Here is a 19,043-nt window from a genome sequence, read left to right as displayed (position 1 = left end):
TCAAACACAGTTCACACTATTCATTAATTAAAATTGCTGAAAGTAGAGGGTAGAACATTTATTTTAGAGCTGGGGAAACTGACACACAAACCAGTTGAGTTAGATGTTTAGACCACAAAGTAAATGTTAAAGTCATAAGTAAACATGTGCTTAGCCTGATATTCTCTTGCTCCAATACACCCTTCCCCCAAACAGTTTTCAGTGCTGGCGTCTAGTCCACAGAAGTATGAAGATTGTCCTACAAGATTATGTCGGGATAGGAAGCAATCTCTCACCAGTTAATAGTTGTATTGGAGAACTTCTTGCAGAGCTGGTGTCACTGTGAGAGCCATACTTATCCATCAGGTCAAGAAACTCTTTCCTGTGGAAATAAAAAGTTCCTCTTTGTCAGGACTTGGCATTAGTTCTAAACGCACCCTTCGTAATCTGCTAGTGTCTCTGCTGAACAGTTACAATTCCTCAGAAAGCAAAGTTCTCCCTCAACTGAAAGAGGAAAGCCCTGTCAGATATAAAAACAGTCAGAAGAGACAAGAAAAAGGTAATGTAATCCAGACGGATAAGGATGGAATAGCAACAAACTATGGATGAAACAGACTATTGGTAGAAAAGCTTAATTATTACCTCTCTTTACCCTGGATTTCAAAACTTTCAAAACTTGTAGTTCAAGTCAGCTACAGATAATAAGACAAGTGGTATTACTTGGGTCCAAAACAAATTATTTACATTAGATGGAATCAGGTAATATACCCATAGTATATTTGTATCTTTAAAGAATGCTTTTATTTCATTTAGTTTGAACGAGAACCCACAAGAGAATGGCCATCGAGGTTGTGGCATTAGCCCTGGTCAAAAAGAGTATAGAAATAAATATTTCTTAGTTATACAAGAAGAAGTAAAACAGATACAAATTCTTAACTTCTACTTAGCTTTCTCAGAAGTATGTGGTCCATTTCATCAGAGGTAGATATCATTATATATTAAATATTTTATGTGCTTGGGCTTTGCTTATCTTTTTCATGATTAAATCTTTTAAAAATCTCCAACTGATAAAATAAAGGGCAATTCTTCATCTGTGCATGAATATTTGAGCTATCAATTCTCATTCACAGTAATGCCTTCTTCTACAGTACTAGTTGACTGGATGGTGAGTGACACCAGTCACAATCGAACAGGAAGACATCTGTGAAAAAATGTTATCCATCTGAAATATGTAATAGTTCCAACGGCTATCTGCTTACTATCTATTATTTTCTTATACATGCCTTGAAAAATCTATCACAACATACACATATGAAGATGGACCAAAAACAAGAGCTTTTGCTGTAATAACGCACAAAGCTATGCCCACTTTACGAAAACAGAAGTCGCAAATAGCTCTTCTTTCAACCTCATGGTGAATGGTGAAAAGAAAGTTCTGATTCATCTTTCTGTGTAAAGCTTTAGAATTTATCTTTTTCTTTCCTACACAAAAATATAAATTCAGACTTGATCCACAGGATTTAGGCAGGCACATTCTCTGTTGCCTGTTATCTTCACTCCAAAGGCAGTCTTGCTTTCTTTGCTATCCTGTCTTGCTTCTCGTTATACTTTGTGCAGTAGGAAAGCAAGTGAAGTCACAGTAACAAGCTGATCTCCCTTCTTTTCTTCTGGTAAGAGCTACTTTGAAACATAAACTGTGATAATTTTTGTCTTGTTTTTAACCATATCAGTTTATCCAAAGTGGAAATGATTAAGAAGTAAACCTTATCCTGACCCTGCTTTTTACACTTTTTGATTTATTTTATATACATATATATATATTAATATATAAATTTATTGCATCTCATTACAACAGATTTCATTAGAAATATTGCCAATTTATTCAAATATTTTGGTAAAATTCAATGCTACACTTTTTATTTCAATACACTGCAGGTTTTCTCTTTCATTCATTCATGCATTCCAGTTTTGAGAAGGAAAAAGAAAATTCAGCTACTGAGCTCAAGTTAGAGGCTCGTAGCAGTAATCTAAAACTGATTAATAATTACATTTCTTTTAAGACCAATATGTATTTGAAGCTTTTAAATGAATCAAATCTGATGAAGGCACTTATCAATTAACCAAAAACGTTATTTTTGACAGAAAGAAAAAATGGTCAGTAGCACTGTTGAAAAAAATAATCATCAAAAATAGAAGTTCTTTGCAGAAATAACAAGCTGGCAAAAAAGCAACAGAGATGAAGATCCTGTATTACATGTGTTAAAAAAGCAACAAGTAGTAATAGTCTTAATAATCTAATATTAAATGCAGCCTAATATAAAAAAAAACATTTTTAATAATCTGAGCTATGACTACCTCAGTAATAAAAGATTTAAAAATGAAATAAAATATAGAATGGTATAAGCCAGCAGCATCATCAAATTACTATTACAGAATTAGAGAGAGAGGACATGAATTAACTGATTGCAGTAAATGCAATTCCCATGTAATTCCAGTGACCGCAGAGGGTTATTGAAGTCTGTTGGATGTATTATTAAAAAAAAAAAGAGACAGAGAAAATTTATTGAACTAACATCAAATCCAGGGAACACACACAAACACAGTTCAGTGTAAATTGAATCTTTTATCACAGTCACAAAAAATTCCTTCAGAGTTGTCGAAGTAAAGGACTGTACGGAGTGGCACATTCTGTGCAGGCCACTGGGCATACTACCAGAACGGTAAAAGGACTGATGGGTTTTAATTATTCAAGGAGTTTAGAGGAACTAGGTCAGTATTCTTTAGATAAAAGCAGATTAAGAGTGGACCTCATGTATCTAGGCAGCCTGAAAAAAGGAAAGATCAGAGGCTACAGTACAAGAGGCATTTAAATTTGTTAAATACAAAAATAAAGGGGCAGAAATGGGACCCTTAAGTCAGACAAAAGACTAAAGGAATTTGGACAAAATTCCTTTATGGAGAGACTACTCTAAGTGGAACATCCTAGCAGTGGCAAATAGCAGCAGCTACTCTCACAGTGATTATCAAATATAGTTGTGTAACAGCAATTTCCTGCAGAGATTGAAGTCAAAAGGGGATACAAGCCTAGATCCTAATATTTCCTATGATTCTGTGCCAATATTGGTTTATATGCTTAACTTCAGACAACAAGATTAAAGGGATATTTAAGAGATATGCCCTTATAATGGAGGTATTTTGGGCTACCTGCTGCAGCGAACAGTTTAACCTACTTATCCAAACTAATTCAGAGCTCATTAGAAACTGAAAAGCAAACTACTGAGGTGAAACAATAACCAAATTTGCCTTTTCAGAAGGCAAGACCAGCTTAAATCACCGTTTTGTGGTACTGTAGGTGTAATGCATTTCCTCATTTTTTATTTTAACATGTGAGATGTGTTAAAAAATACTATTATTATAGCAAATAATTCTAAGGGTATTAGCTGGTAACATAACATTTCAATCCTCTTCATTGAACTGAAATTGGCCAGAGCTTACCACTTTAATTGATGTGAGCAGTCTCATTAAAATGAGTATTCCATTTCTCACTTACTGCCCAGGACAATAACAAAACGAATTGCTATCAAATATAACATTGAAAACTGTGACAAGTGCTGCAATTTTGTGATTAATCCTAATCTGAAAAAAAAAAAAAATGCCTTCTCAGACTTAAGTACTGCATTGGATTTTGTCAGTTTTGAGGTTAACGCAATGCTTTATTTTTCTCTTACTTTGCTTCTTCATCTCTGGCAACTAGCAGAGACATGTGATTAGAGGCTGAAGCTGTTCGCAAGATGTCAACGGCCCTAGAAGGAGGGGGAAAAATAATAAAGTAAATATACCAGGGTTCTGTCAAGAAGTACACAGTAGGTAATGCAAAAATGATGGGAAAATGAACAAATTCTTAATGTAGTTAATAATTTTGACTGCCAGATACAGAGAGAAAAGTCTGTCAGCAGCATAACCCAAATTAAGCACTGGAGAACTGAGCAAAAAACAGACTGTGGTGAGTCTGTGTCTGATGATGGAAATAAACTGGGATTGTTCTTTCTTTCCCTTCCCTTTTGTCCCCTTCTCTCCTTGGTCCATCCTACTGGACGCTGGACCTTCTTCACGATTAACAGCCTACACCAGAGAAAGGATACTGCTCAGACACCTTCCATAGCTCAGGATTTCACTCACCAACATATACTGTAATTTTGCATTGAATTTTAATTCCACATCTTACTCAAAAACTAGGCTTCACATTGATTTCTGGTGATCCAGCTACAGGAACCATCAAACATATTCTACATTTTTTCCTAAGCAATGCCTCCTTAATTATCCCATTACAATGATACTTGTTAACTGTACCATTTATTCTCACCAGTATTCAACCAACATGTAAATATAAAATATCATAACAGCTTAATATGCTTTAAAGGTATTTTCACACACATTCTATAATCTGCATCATTACAAAACTATCTTATTCTGTCATTACAAAAGCATTTAAACTCCTGCCACTTTTCTATGATAGTTTTACATGATTAATTTTTTAGGATAAATTCATTGCCAGTTCAACTCCTGTGACCTTAGTGGAGTTGCGGTCGTTAATCAGTGGTCGATATAGTCACAAATAAATAAATACATTTCAAGCTCTAATGCACATCTAGTCAACAGTACAAACATACCTTTCATTGGTTACTCCAATTAAGTTTTCTCCATTGACATCCAAAATGAGGTCTCCCGTGAGCAAACGGCCTTGTAATGAAATCAACAGCACACTCATGAATCAACAGGAAAGTGGTGAACATATTATATCATGGTAATAAAACAGCTTTTTTTTTCTTTCAATTTTATGTGATCTAATGCATAAACAACCTTATGACATTCAGCAGCTTAGGTTCTGATCCTGATTTATCTATGCCACTGTGATAAGACTAATGACAATCAGTCAGTGTTACTAATCACAGAACTGCTACAGAAAATAAATGTTATTTGTACTATAGCACAAATATTTGCAGCACTGGAATTCATAGTTTTGGAAGTAACTTTTGGCTGAATGTTGCTGATACCATGCATGTAAGCTACCATGCATGAATACATTTATGTTTTATATTTGATAAAGACATCTCTAAAATATTTTTTTAGAACCACTTTTATTTTTAACCTTTTGCAAGTCTCAAGTGTAGGAACTATCACATTTGAAGTAATTATTTTAAATGATCAATGTGTAAGAGAAGATGGAATCTCAAAAAAGCTTTTTATTTACAGCACGTCTGCAAAAATACATTTTAAATTACTTACTATCTACAGCAGCAACCCCTCCAGGTAGAATTCTCTTTATGAAAATCCCATAATCTTCTGCGGTTTGTGTCCGGTAACCTCCAATAATTTTAACTCCTGCACAACAAACAAAAGAAACAGGCAAGAAATTGTTATTCCATCTACTGTGCTAAATGGATTTATAGTCAAATCCATAAAATTTGGATAAATTAAACTTGTACAGATGTCAGTGTGAACTGGAAAAGCAGACCAGGTGCTTTTAGGTCTGGTTAACTCTGCATCAACAGAATGTGCAATCTAATTACCTAATCCATTCTGACAATCAGAAAAAGAAATGCGGTGAACAGCTCGATTGATTCCATGAGGGCCCATAATCGTCCTATGAAATAAAACAAAAATCATTAAATCTCTAATGACGTAAATGTATATAAAGCTATGTTAATACAGAAGAAATTACAGTGACCATGTTTTTAACTCTAATACAAACCAAAACTAGTCTTCTTGACTGTCAACTTTATTTTATACCTTTGTGCCACCCCCTCCCCTCCAGTGAAAACTCAGAAAGTTCATCATAAATATGAGATGATAAGGGTAAAATAAAGCATGCTTAGTTTATTTCCATTCTCCCCAAAGAACTTTAGGCTGAATTCTGAATCCCACTTTACTTATAGTAAAAGAATTTTGATTAAATAGAAGCAAAATCCCACAACCTGGTCCAGCTTAATGTTTAGGCAAGAAAAACACATCATAACGTCTCAGATCAGCTAATGAATATTAAGACAGAACCACAGCCAAGACAGTGCATACAAAAACATTTGCTAAGATATCTAACATACAACTTTGTGGTTATTCATGAACGTAAGCTTTTCCCTGCAGTCTTTCATTTCTTATTCAACAGTTTTCTGTTTATAAAGGCTTCTTTCCAAACGCTATTGCCTGCTCCTCTGTGTACCCTCCAACCCCAGGTCAGAATTCCACGATAGCACCTGCAGCCGTCTAAAGGCAGATGAATGTTTTGTAGGCACGTGATAATGGGAAAGAATTAAATAAGTGTACAAAGTAAAATTAGAGCCTTGAAACCCATATTTACAACTCCATCACAAACATTTCCAGTGTCCTGCTGTGAGAATGTAAAACACTAAGAATTCCTTTAAATCCAGAGTAACTGACCACGCTTTACCACTTGTGAATTTTCATTTTGATGAACTAGTATAGAAAAAAAAGTTGTGTCATAGATCCTTTGTCCTCCCACTATAGCATTTTTGGAGAAGACTCATCAGATACCTTCTACAAAAAAGCAGAAGCACAATTTAGGTTTTTCTGCTTTGACCTACATACATATTGTTCTGTATTAGATAACAAGTAGTATTTTCTAGAGCATGATGTTGAAGTGAAATGGAACAACTAGAATTCATTGGGGGGGGGAGCGGGGGGGATCAAAATGGAGGACATAGTGACCCAAATCCTCCCACGCAACCAAATCCAGCACGCAGCTTCAACTCCTAGCCTGAAACTTGGTGTTTCTGCAAAATCTGGAGTACATGCCATTAAAGGGTGTCCTGCCAGGGAAGACAGAAACCCAGAAGGTCCAAATGTTCCTAAATTCCAGCAGAAGGCAAGAGATTCAGGTCCTAAAGAACATCCCAAATCTTTCACTTTTGTGTAAGAAAACTGTGTGAGTCGTTTATCAAGGAGTAAGCACTTAAAAAACAACAACAACAAAAACAACAAAAACAAAACACGACAATTTTTTCCACAATATCAAATTCCCGAGTATTTGCAAAATTAGCCTTTGCTTCAGAAAGACTGGCCATAAGAACAGACCTAATAATTAATCTTTAAAATAACCTGGAAGCCTACATGTCAAACGTCCTATAATTTTCACTGCATTATTCCTCTCAGTATCTGTTCCATAGGCTAAAAAGGGCCAATGAAGCCTAGTCAGTGTAATTTGCCACTGCCAAGACTGCACATGACCTTGCTACGTTGTGACAGAGCATAAGACACACTTCATAAGGCTAAAAGTGAACCAAATCACTTCTATTTTTTCATAGTTTGAAAGGACAAATAAACCCCAAAGTCCATTACTTCTTTAACAAAACTTTTTTTGGGTAAACTACTTCTATATTACAGCAGTGGATCATTTTGTATTACTGCTGAGTACTGGCATCTCAATTATCCCATGAATTTAAGCTGTTTTAAGGCTGAAAGACAATATACTAGTCACTTTCTTTAGAGCTGTCCTGATTTGCATCCATCTTTGAAAATTTAGACAAGAAAAAATGATCTTTAAAATATGCAATTATTCTTTCCATTTTCTTTCCTGTTTTGCCTTTTACTATTGCTGTTCCTTGTGCTGCCATACTCTTAGCAGTTTTCACATAGTAGTCATTGGCTCGTACATTGCAGAGACGCACACAACTATCATTTATTATTTAATATGTATTTTTTCCAGTAATAGAGATCTCAACTGCATTTTCCTTCATTAATTTCTCCGTGCACACACTTGCCATAATAGTCCATCAAGAATATTGTACTTTCTCCTTATCTTCTGTATTACTAGTGAAGAATGAAGAGTAGCAAATCAACCTATCTCAACACATGCACAGAATATTATTGCTTTAACCATAACGTTTGAAAAAAAAAAGAAAAAGAAAGAACAAATGTTGAGCTTCAGCTTTACACAGTTTATTTATGTGAAGCTTTAGAAGATCAAATCTCAGATTTTAAGTCTTCAATATTTCAAAGGAATACACAGTACAGTATATGTACACGAAGATCATGACATTATCAAATCAGGGCACAGAGCACATAATACGAAAGGATCTACATTTCTATAAGTAACAGGCAATGCTTTCCAAAGAGATCTAACGTAAACTTGATTCTGACTAAGAGGATACAGAGAATATAAACTAATTGGCAGCAGTAACAAAAATAATTCGTGTTCTTTGTAGAAAAAGATGCAAATTAAATAATCAATTAAATGTCACTGCTCTTTCCTATAGAAGTCATATAAAAATACTTGCATGCAAGCTTTTAGCACACAGAAGAAAAAAAAAAAGCTGAGGCAATAGCTGAAATCAACATGCAAGACCATGACTTTGTTACATTGAAATTATGAAAAAATATTAAACAACACTTCAGCTGAAGTCCTGGAATGCTAATAGACTAAGTGCGCATCATTTTGTGCAGATGTTCTAGAAAAGGCAATTAAAATGAAGTCTTGGATACTTTTTTTCTATTACTTTGTTATCAGCACATACAAGGAAGTTCAACAGCTTTCTGTTTTATACCTTCTAGAGACTTACCAGAACACGTGGCTCTAGATATTATTCTGTTCTGTATTCCTGAGAAATTATTAGTCATTTATGTCCACAAACAAAATATTTAGCTAGACTTATCAATGGAAGAATAATACCCTTCCCTCAAGAATAGATATTACTTGGCACTTATTCAAAATCTTAACGATAAAAGAAAGAAGTAGCTGAAAATGGCTACAGCTTTTAAATGATTTCAACTGTACCCTTCCCAATTACAGGCTAGAGAAACACCATCAGAACCCAAAGGTTAAGCATACCAGTATAAGAGAGAAAGACCATCGAAACGCTCTGGTTCGTCTTCATCTCCCGGTGAGAGTAAGGACATTCTTCAGTAAAGCAACCAAAATACACTGGAGGTTTCCAGTTCAACGGGATAAAGGTTATCAGCAGGACAATTTCTGCTACTAACCAAAAAAACAAGTCAAACAGACAGAGCCCGAGACGAGCGTCTCTGCCTACTTAATCTTCTCTGAAACCCTCTGCGTCACATAGGCTAATTCAGCTATCCAGGCAATGTTTACTTTTTCTGTTTGAAATGGCAATTTGTAGCAACTTTAAAGACTGATAAATGCAGAGGAGGGAAAAACTACTTGCATTTATTAAAACTGGGATTATGCAATCTATAGCTAGCAGCAACAAGCAGATGAAATAATTAAACTTATTTATTCATGTTCTTCCGGTTATTTATTTACATGCTCCCTACAAACAAGGTCAAAAGCAGTAACTCATGACCTTTCCAAAGCAACCTGCCTAGCAGGCTGGGTTATATACATCCACACACAAAAGGGAAAGCCCACAAAGCAGACAGACTGAAAGCATTAAGCAAATGCCATTATGCTATTACTTCGCGTTCTCAGTTACAGTACTGACTTGTGGCATGCTTTAACTTGGTTTTTAGTCTTTCAGTATCCAACAATCAGAAGTTTACACAGAACTTGGGCTATATATTTTCAGTAGAAATGGACATTGACATGTTTGTTTTTTGTGAAAGCAAGTAAAATTGGTACAAAAAATGACTGCATTTTGTTACATATCCTGATGATTTTTATAGCACGAGTAGGTGAACAGTAGATATGATACTCTAAGTCCCATTTTCCTAAAAATGATCCGTGAACCTTCTGTTTCTGAGGCTTATTCTTTTAAACATAAAACATTTTAACTTCCTATTGAATGCTCAGAATTGGCATTCTTAATCTAAATGAGCCTCAAAAACGATCCCCTACATTTCAATGCCTACTTCCAGAAATCCTTTGTCCTTGAGCTATCAAAAAAGCCACAAAGCTTTGCAGGGCCTTCTTATTTCAACAAACCCAATGGAACATCAGAAGAACACCTGAAGGAATGAATTTCTATCATTACATTGAGAATAGTTCCAAAAAGAAAAACTATACAAGTATTTCCAGAGGTAAGACTGTTCCGACCTGAGGCTTGGTCTTTGCAGAGATATGCACATTTTTGGAAGTTCTGAGCTTCTGACAGCAGTTTTAATTACCTACTGTTTTCTTCCACGTTTATATCACAGTATACACTCCCATTACTGCCCTGTTTTCTAAAAGATCTTTAAAAATTGCATTTTAAAATGAAAACCAAATATTCCACGTTCACTAAGGCCTTTAAATAGAAAGATGAATCCTGTCTAAAGCAGGGAGTAAACCTGTGATGAGACAGCATCTGTCAGCGTCTAGAGCCGCACAGTGGGACAGCTTGGCTACGCAAGGAATGCATATGCTTAGCTAATGCACTTTTTTTTTTTTTTAAAGTTGTAGTAACTGTGTTTTTATTAGCATGTAATCATTCTGGGAAAACAGTATTCGTGCTTATAAGCAACGTGCTATGTGGTGTTCAAGAATTTTGAGGTCAGTCCCTAGTGTCTGCAATCCAAGACAGGCAGAAAAGTGACGTGACCTACAAAAGACTGAGGAAAAGTCCAGTGATGAAAGTGGGAACATAAAAGCAACCTTCCCAATGCCCACAAAGCGAAGGACTCCCACTGGCCTCATTTAGAGTGCTCACATACATTTAGTGATGAAAACGTGTGCCTTTGTAGCCTTTCCTAAACCAGTTTAATTCTGCTACGGCTTCTGGTGTTAGTCCAAAGAAGGAAAAGTCACTGATATTTTAAGCATCGTATCAATTTGATTAGCTCCAGGCAAAGTTACAGAAGATGGCCAGTAAAATACCAATAGCTCTTCTACCACAAAATTTTAATTGTTCTTAACACCAGTGGAGTTCAATTTGTGGTATCAGTATATAGAGCATTTGTCAAAACAAATCACTCAGAACAATAGAGCTTTTTCACAGTGTCATGCTTTTTGCAATAGAAACACACACACACACTTAAAAATATGACTCAAGGCTATGCGTTTCCATTATTAAAAAATAAAAATTGATTTTTATTAAACCAGACATGACAAACTTCCCAACAATATATGCAGATGTAAAGTAGCATTAACCTCCCTATTTCTCCAACCTCTTTTTTCTAGAGTTTGGTTATCAGAAATACATCACTTGTTCAAAAATTGCTTCTCCATTCCTTCTTCAAGGTAAAACCATACATTATTCAGCTTCCTGAACTCATCCCCAAGGCTTCCGTCCCTCTTTACCTTAAAATTCTGTTGCTGTGCTGCTTTTTCTAACGGAGTCATATAGAAAACTGGTATTGCTTCTCCTGCCAGTTCAAGAGAACTCTGCCTTTCAAGAACATACTCTGTGGAATTCAAATTACTTTTTACTCCTAGAAGGAGCTTGGAACATAGTAACACTTAAAAACCAAAACAAAACCAACAACAACAACAAAAGACCACCATAAAATCTAGTATTTGCAAATAAGACTAAATTTTTCAAGAGAGATTGTTACTTTGTGCAGCAAACAGACCAAGATTTGTTTTCAAACAGACAGTAAACTATTCTCTTTGGCAACGTTATTAATTATGACTCACCTTTCCCAAAAGAAATTTTGTAATGCTTTAGCAACCGAGATGAATTATAGGATAATTTAGTAAACAGTAAAAAAACATCTGCATAATCTTTTGCAGCAAGATTCACAAGATCATTTATCATAAGTAAAAAAGGTCTTCTATGAAAATCCAATACAAGTGAGTTATGCAACCATAACCTTTCAGGTTCACAAACCCTGAAAGGTGAAAATTCGTTTTGACACTAAGGACCACAGCCAAGAGACAGCATGAACAAACTCTTTCTTCTGATCTATCCAAAAACACTAATTATTCAAAAATGTATTTTGCTGATTAGGTCATAAAGATTAAAAGGAAACATGTATCATTATGTGGCAGTTGTTAAACATGAAAAAAAAAAAAAAGCTTGAGCAACCTTGTAATTAAGTAGAAGCATGAATGGTCTGAGGCTAACCCCTTGCATAGAGAAAAAAATGTATTATTTGAAGTTTAGGTAAGCCTCAATTAACATCTGATCAACTACAGTCTTAAAGCATTCTACATTGATACAGGCTCCCAGACGAGAAAAAAAAAGGTATAGAAAATCACAGTCTTGTATCATGATGTAGCTCAAGTATGGTTTTATGCACCAATTTCACGTTAATTTCTTATTTGAAAAGCTGCTTTCAGAAAACAGTGATCTATTAACTATTTATACAATATACCTTACATATGGACCTAGCAAAACATAGCTGTTTTAAAGATATACCTTTGTATTACACACCCCATATTTCCATCTAACAATCAGATCAATTGCATCTTCAAATCGCAGGAAAAAGGAGTTTTTTTTTTTTATAAATGCTTTGTGATTTTTTTTAAATCAAGTTATTCACAAAGTGGTATAATTCAAAATCTATGCTAAATTGTTTGACAATGTCTTTGAGTACTACTAGCTGGAATCTATTGCATAAACACAGTAAATATCATACAGTCAAATAAAAGCTGTCTGTGCCTGTTTTTAATTATGTTTTTTATGACAATGTTGGCATGGTTATTTAGCAGTTTGGGAGGAGTCTGAACTTATGATTTTTAATCATGATTAAATCTAACTTTGTCCTTTAGAATTTGACCCAACTTTTAAGTAGGTAACATTACTGTTTATGGAATTCATATAACTGTCATTATATATCCCGTGGCACTGTTTTTAAAACAAAAAACAAAAAGATGGTCCCAAAGCACTGCACATAAAACACTTTAGTCATACTTATTATTCTTTAAAAATAATGTATTATAATTCATAAATTCCATTCAGTGTGTTATGTTGATGTAGTTACCCCATATACACAAGGACGTCATTTACTATATACCTTACAAGTATGTTTTTATAGTTTCAAAAGTATTAAATTTCTATGGGGGGCTTTATCTCTGGAGAACCAATTTAAACTGAGTGCCGATTAACTTGATGAAAAGCATAAGAGCTATTTCTTCGCTTTATGTTTAAATTCACTGGTGTTGGTGTTACCTTTTGTAAGAAGTTGCTTCAAACTGTTTCAATATTAAAGTTTTTCTTTAAGACACCAGCAAAACAAGATCCTGCTAAGGAAACGTCAAGAATTTTCATATTACAAGCCAGTAATTTTTGCGTTCCTGTATGTGTGTGGGGAAAAAAAAAAAAAAAGAGTACTTACTTTTTATTCAGGTTTGTTAGGGGATCTGTACTGGACATCTTCAATTTTATTAAAAATTCAAAATGAAGAATTCTGAAACACGAAGCACTGGCTCATAACCAAGACAAAAATTGCTGTAAAAAAGGAGAAACCACTTTTTGAAATTTATACGGCTATGTTTATTTTCAAGCACTGATAACAATTCTTATTTATTACTGTCTAACAGAAATCCAGTGGGAGAAGAGAATTTTCATGATAAACCAGACACACTTCAATGGTGAAAACAGTAAGCAGATAATTCAGACTTAGCTGTATATTGTACCAAAACATCTGACAACCTAATTTCCTTTTAATTCATGAGTCAGGAAGTAGAAGTAAATCTGAACACTCTGTGATTAAAAACATATATATATATACATGTAATTGAGATTAAAATACCAGGATAAAATAATTGTGCAAGATAAAAATAATGTCTGATTTTCCTCTAGCGAAGGCCAGGTGAGCATAATACCGTTATGAACAAGATGAGGTGTTCCGTGTGTCTTACTTTTTCACTTGGCATCTAGTATTCAGTACCTCTGGAATTGTGACTTCGAGCATGTAAGACATGGGCCACAAGGCATGCAAGACGGGGTTACAGACCAACACACTGCATTTTTACTAGCTCATACAACAGGTTTTAAGAAATGCAGTTATAAACGTACTGATTTACAGTCATTTGAAAAAATTCTGCAAAAGCACCAATGCAAAAATATGTGTTTGTATTGCTGGCAAATTTCCTGACCTTATGGGCTCCCTGGCTAAACCCTCACGTGGCCAAAGACTGCAAACCGTTGCTCTGGAGACATGGTACAAGTGGTAAAAGGGGGCAAATGTTTGCCCCTAACACTGCTTCCTGAGCAACGCGTATTCCCTCATCAGCCTCCGCAGTAACACAGCTTCATACAGGCACTTTATTCCTGTACGAAGTGATAAATTTAGTTTTGGAAGGCACCAAGTATTCCTGCAGCAGATAGTAGTAAAAGTTTTCAGATCTCTCACTGGAGGTGCAAAAATAACGCCCCAAACCACAGGACAAATCTTACAAACCACGGCTTCGCTCCGGGCTTCATTACTCCCCTACTTAAAGCATCTAAACAAAAAGCGGAGCGGCACCGGGAGCAGGGCAGCGGGGCTGTGCGGGGGACGAGGGCAGGGAGGCGACTTCCAAGGGGTTTGGGACTGTCCCGGCGCCCTGAGGCGCGACCCCAGTCCCCGGTGAGGGGAGGGCAGCGGCCGCCCTCGGAGCGGGCTCTGCCGCCTCGGGGACAAAGCCCGGTCGGAGCGCGGCCGCCCGCCGGGCACGGGGCTCGGCTCGGTTACCTCGACGCCCGAGGGGTCCGCCCGGCCGGGGAAGGGAAGAGACAACGGCGGGGTCCTCCGGGAGCCTCCCCCCCCCAGCGCCTCAGCGGGGCGAGCGGCAGCGACCCCCCAGCGGCAGCGCTCCCTCCCCTCAGCGGCGCGATGGCGGTCCCCGCCTCCCCGCTTCTCCCCTCCCCGGCTCCGTGAGGCGCGGAGCCGGCCCCGTCGCCGCCCCACGGGCGGAGAGGAGCGGTGTGGAGGAGGCGGAGCGCGGCCCAGGCCCCGCCGCCATCTCGCGATAGGGGCCCTGCAGCGGGATGGGGCCGGGCGGCGGTGGCCGCCTGCGGCTGGCCCTGGGGCCGCGCTGCCTCTGGGCGATGGCGCTCGGGTGGGCGCCGCCGAGGCTGGCGGCCGGGGCTCGGTACGGGCTGTGGGCGGCCTCGCAGCGGGGCGCGGCCCCTTGGGGAGCCCGCGGGCTGCGGAGCTCCAACCCCTTCACCCGCGGGCAGGAGGAGGAATGGCGGCGGCGGAACCGGACGGCGCTCACCTACATCGCCGCCGCCGCCGTGGGCATGGTGGGGATGTCGTACGCGGCCGTGCCGCTCTACCGCCTCTACTGCCAGGTACCGGGGGGGCCACGGCCGCTGCCCGCCCCCGGGGGGCCGCGGGGAGCGAGCGGCGGTGCTGAGCGCGGCCTTTGCCTTTGCCCAGGCGACCGGGCTGGGCGGAACGACGGGCGCGGGGCGCGGCGCGGCGAGGATCGAGGAGATGGAGGCGGTGAAGGAGCGGGTCGTCAAGGTCACGTTCAACGCCGACGTGCACTCCAGCCTCCAGTGGAACTTCAGGCCGCAGCAGAGCGAAATCTACGTGAGTGGGTTTCCTCCCCTCCGTCCCTCTAACGGAGCGATACTCACAAAGGCAGCTCGCAGGCTTGGGGTTCTGCCTCACGCGGTTTTGTCGCCTCACGTCCCGCTCCCGCAGGGGGCTCGGTTTGTGCATTTGGGCGCTGATCTGGAAGAAAACACAGCTGGGGCCGGCGCTGGAGCTTACCCTGCAGGCTGTGTCCCCAGCACTGCTTGGGAAGGCAGGGCCCCTGTCACCAAAATAGGGGCCCTGTCACAGAAAGCGGAGGGTTTCTGTAAACTTTTGTTTCCTCTTGGTTAAATTGTAGTTGCCCCTGACCCTTCCCTCAAGCTACCAAATGCTGTGTATAAATCCACATATTAAAATAGCTCAGCATGCTGATAAGCTGCTGAAAGAAAGAATACCTCAGTGGCAAACCGGCTAAGATTCAAAATGCACACACGTAATATCGCTGATGCTTTTAATTTAGAATGGGGGTGAGCTGTCTATAGGCAAAACGTTTGTGAAATAGTGGAGTAATCAATTTGAAATGGCAAAAGAGAAAATGAAATCATTCTAGCTAAACTCTAAAGGACTCTGAGGACTGGAGGGCTGCAGGGTATTAATAATCACCATGAAATTATTTCATACAGGTGGTACCAGGAGAGACTGCACTGGCCTTTTATAAAGCGAAAAATCCTACTGACAAACCCATAATTGGAATCTCTACTTATAATGTAGTGCCCTTTGAAGCAGGACAGTACTTCAATAAAATACAAGTAAGTCTGAGACAAGGGATAAGAAATGATTTTATCTAATTTTAATCCTGAATGTTATTCTTTGTGTTATTCGTTGTGTTTCATTTAAGAAAATACCTTAAAATTTTCAAATTACAATGCATCAGTTCATTTTTAGCCTTATCTCCATAAAAAGCTTGACTACATGTCCAATTAAAGTGGTTCCCAAGTATATGGTATTTAGTACAATTTACTCTGTGGACAGACAGTAATCATTAGAACTAGCCTGGACAAGTTGTGCTTTTAGACATTTCATTAAAGCTATTTTTTTTCCTGTCACACAAGAGGAACAGAATTGTTGTCCTCTTGCTCGTATGGATGATCCTTCCTAGGGTTTTAGAGATCTACATGGAAGGGGAGTTGATTTAAAAAAATGAAGCTTTCTCTTACTTTGTCATGGAGAAATTTCACAGTATTTTCTAATTATTTTTTTCCTCCCCATACAGTGTTTTTGTTTTGAAGAACAGCGTCTGAATCCTCAAGAGGAAGTAGACATGCCTGTCTTTTTCTACATTGATCCAGAATTTGCAGAGGACCCTAAAATGGCTAAAGTTGATTTGATCACCCTCTCTTACACATTTTTTGAAGCAAAAGAAGGACAGCACTTAGCACTTCCTGGATATCAGTAATGGGCAATCTCTACACAATTTGACTTCTACTACCTGACTACCAGTTTTGAAACTTATTTTTCTATGAAAGGAAAAACTGCTGGAGTACTGTGCAATATGAAATTATATTATTAAACTACTGTGGACATATGCTGGTGTTACGAAAACATGTATTTCTATTTTATTTTTTTAAACTTGTGTAGTTGGAATGTTACTTCTTAGAAATAATTAGAAATATTATTTCTCCATCAGAGAGCAGGAGGGAACTGTTAATGGAACAGAGAAGGTTGTCTCAAGGCCGTCTTTCTATCAGATGATACATGTTAAATGAATTCTATGAAGAAAAATTTTAAACCAAAGCGTAAACTAAGATCTTTAAATACAGAGGAACAAATCAGTTTATTAAATATCTAAAATTGCACTGCTGACTGAAAAATAACTAGCCTGTATTCAGTGAAAGATATTTACTTCTTTATAGAGCAACTTAATCAGTTCACGAAATCTCAAAACTAAACAAAGTTAGACTGTATTGCTTTGTAACACTCCCATAGCATAGGAGGATAGGATGATTCAGATGATGGTGCTCTCTTGAATTATTACTGAATCAGTAGTTCATTTGGTAAGAGCAGACTGCTCTAAAACTGTTGATGTCCGAACAGGGAACAGTAACTTAAATGTAAGCATTTCAAAATCTGGGGACTGCTTGCAGAAGCATATGATTTGAGAGGAAAATAATCTTATTTTTGTCTTTGCATATTTCCTGCATGGTTTCTATGCAGAAAACTCATTTAGAGTATCAGAACTGTTAATAATTCCTCTTTCACTCCTGAGAGGGCTGTACACTGGGCACACCTATGCAGAGAGAAGCTAGACTTGCATACGAAATGCTTTGAAGGGAAAGGCGGTACATAATCAACTGCTCTGAATTGCAGGCTAAATTAATAGCAGAGGTGTCTCCTGAAAAAAACAAAAGAATGTCAACCCCATTCAGAGTCTGACAAAGTCTGTCCAGAAACGTACCAGTTGATCTGAGGTCCACCTAGGTACTACTCAAGTGTTTACCACTGGAACATGTAAGCCTGTATTTATGTAACTTTTTGCCATTATCTATGGGATAGGCATAATAATAATTTATCATAGTCTTGCAAATAAGGAGTGAGTTGCAGAGCAGGTTTAAGTGACGTACCCATTTTCAGACAGGAATTAATCTCAACATAGCATCTCATCTAATAGGCCGGTTCTTTCTACCCTTTTCAGTGGATCAGATCTAATAAGGTTAAGACTAATGGTTGTTAAGACTAAAAAGGTAATGGAAGTAACTTCAGACTCAATTATGTTTGCATACAATAATTAAAAAACCAGTGCCCTTCTTTGAAAATAAATGGAAGCTATGTTTAAAATGCATTTTTGTACCAAATATCTTTTGTGTTTAAAGATTCTTGATGACAGTGTCTTACCTTCACTGTGTATTTATTAAAGTTTTAAAACTTTTTCATTAATGCTTTCATATCTCTTATGCATTTTATCCAGCAGAGTGTGGATCCCACACAAGTGAAAAGCATCTCTGTGAATATATCAGCAAGCCTTATAATCTAAAATTCCGGTTGTGCTCCAGAAAAAAATGCTATCAAAACTAATCTTGGAATCTAGGAGAGAAAAAAAAATCTTACCTGGATTCTCTTTAATCCATTGTCTTTTCGAAAGGTGAACTGATTCTGGAAGTTTTCTACGCATTGTTTTATTCTGGCCATGTGTTTTAGAAGAAAAAGAATCGCCCCTTGACAAGTTTCATAAAGATGAAGCCAGTTTCATAAAAATGTGAGTCTTCCCCTGAGTTTGAAAGCCCAAGTTTGCATGGATACTGAGCACAATCCAACAACAAAACAAGCTCTCTAACTTCAGTAATTAACCAGTTTCTCACACGGCCTTCATATCTGTAATTTTGTATCTTTAAATATGGAAAAGTTCAGTTCGCAATCATTTCATTAGGGATTACCATATTGAAATAGCCTATTTAAACTTGTTACACTTAGGCATGCTAGGGTTTTAACAACATAATTAAGATGTAGAAGAAAAACGAATCCACCTCAAATCCTATTTTCTACAGTTTTTTCAGGCTGCTGTCCAGACCATTGCAAATAATAAAAGAGGAATAATGGTAAAGAGGCTTACATTTTCACCTCGGCTTACAAAAAAAACCTTTACTTCCTCACGGTGATTCTATTGGTCCAGCTAGCTGCAAAACTGCTAACTGGATAATTGAAACACCATGGCTTCACTCTCAAATACTTACAAAACAGTCATCATTTGAATATGCATGTCAGCTGGT

The 19,043-nt window shown here is 37.8% G+C and overlaps 2 protein-coding genes across 6 annotated transcripts in view; one reads left to right on the top strand and one right to left on the bottom strand.

Annotated features, from left to right (window-relative positions):
* STXBP4 (syntaxin binding protein 4) overlaps positions 1-18,934 on the bottom strand; it is a 77,731-nt gene extending 58,797 nt beyond the window's left edge. For 2 of the 5 annotated variants that reach the window (XM_083805232.1, XM_083805230.1), the window contains exons 1-7: positions 14,488-14,658; positions 13,147-13,259; positions 5,550-5,623; positions 5,266-5,361; positions 4,650-4,719; positions 3,708-3,782; positions 276-361 (exon numbers count right to left, since the gene is read on the bottom strand). In XM_083805232.1, coding sequence (XP_083661358.1) covers positions 276-361; positions 3,708-3,782; positions 4,650-4,719; positions 5,266-5,361; positions 5,550-5,623; positions 13,147-13,184 — 439 coding nt within the window. In that variant the 5' untranslated portion in view covers positions 13,185-13,259; positions 14,488-14,658. Of the gene's footprint in view, positions 1-275; positions 362-3,707; positions 3,783-4,649; positions 4,720-5,265; positions 5,362-5,549; positions 5,624-8,821; positions 11,272-13,146; positions 13,260-14,487; positions 14,659-15,380; positions 15,478-18,384 lie in introns of those variants that run through there. The other 3 variants (XM_083805233.1, XM_083805229.1, XM_083805231.1) reach the window with 2 other exon arrangements.
* On the top strand, positions 14,713-18,213 carry COX11 (cytochrome c oxidase copper chaperone COX11). The gene is made up of 4 exons (XM_083805261.1): positions 14,713-15,089; positions 15,178-15,333; positions 15,963-16,088; positions 16,553-18,213. Exons 1-4 carry the CDS (start codon positions 14,784-14,786, stop codon positions 16,733-16,735), a joined length of 771 nt encoding a protein of 256 aa, XP_083661387.1. The 5' UTR covers positions 14,713-14,783; the 3' UTR covers positions 16,736-18,213.
* Positions 18,935-19,043: the final 109 nt, after the last annotated feature.

This window comes from Anser anser (assembly GCF_964211835.1).
Source record: "Anser anser genome assembly, chromosome: 19".
In the NCBI taxonomy this organism is placed as follows: Eukaryota; Metazoa; Chordata; class Aves; order Anseriformes; family Anatidae; genus Anser; species Anser anser.
Note: the sequence above shows the minus strand (reverse complement) of the source record. Positions and strands in the feature narration are given on the sequence as shown.

Bases quoted from the DNA above. Each gene is read 5' to 3' on its own strand.
- COX11 (XM_083805261.1), top strand. From the start codon at position 14,784: ATGGGGCCGGGCGGCGGTGGCCGCCTGCGGCTGGCCCTGGGGCCGCGC. The intron at 15,090-15,177 runs GTACCGGGGGGG...GCCTTTGCCCAG, and splicing joins TCTACCGCCTCTACTGCCAG to GCGACCGGGCTGGGCGGAAC. The intron at 16,089-16,552 runs GTAAGTCTGAGA...CTCCCCATACAG, and splicing joins AGTACTTCAATAAAATACAA to TGTTTTTGTTTTGAAGAACA.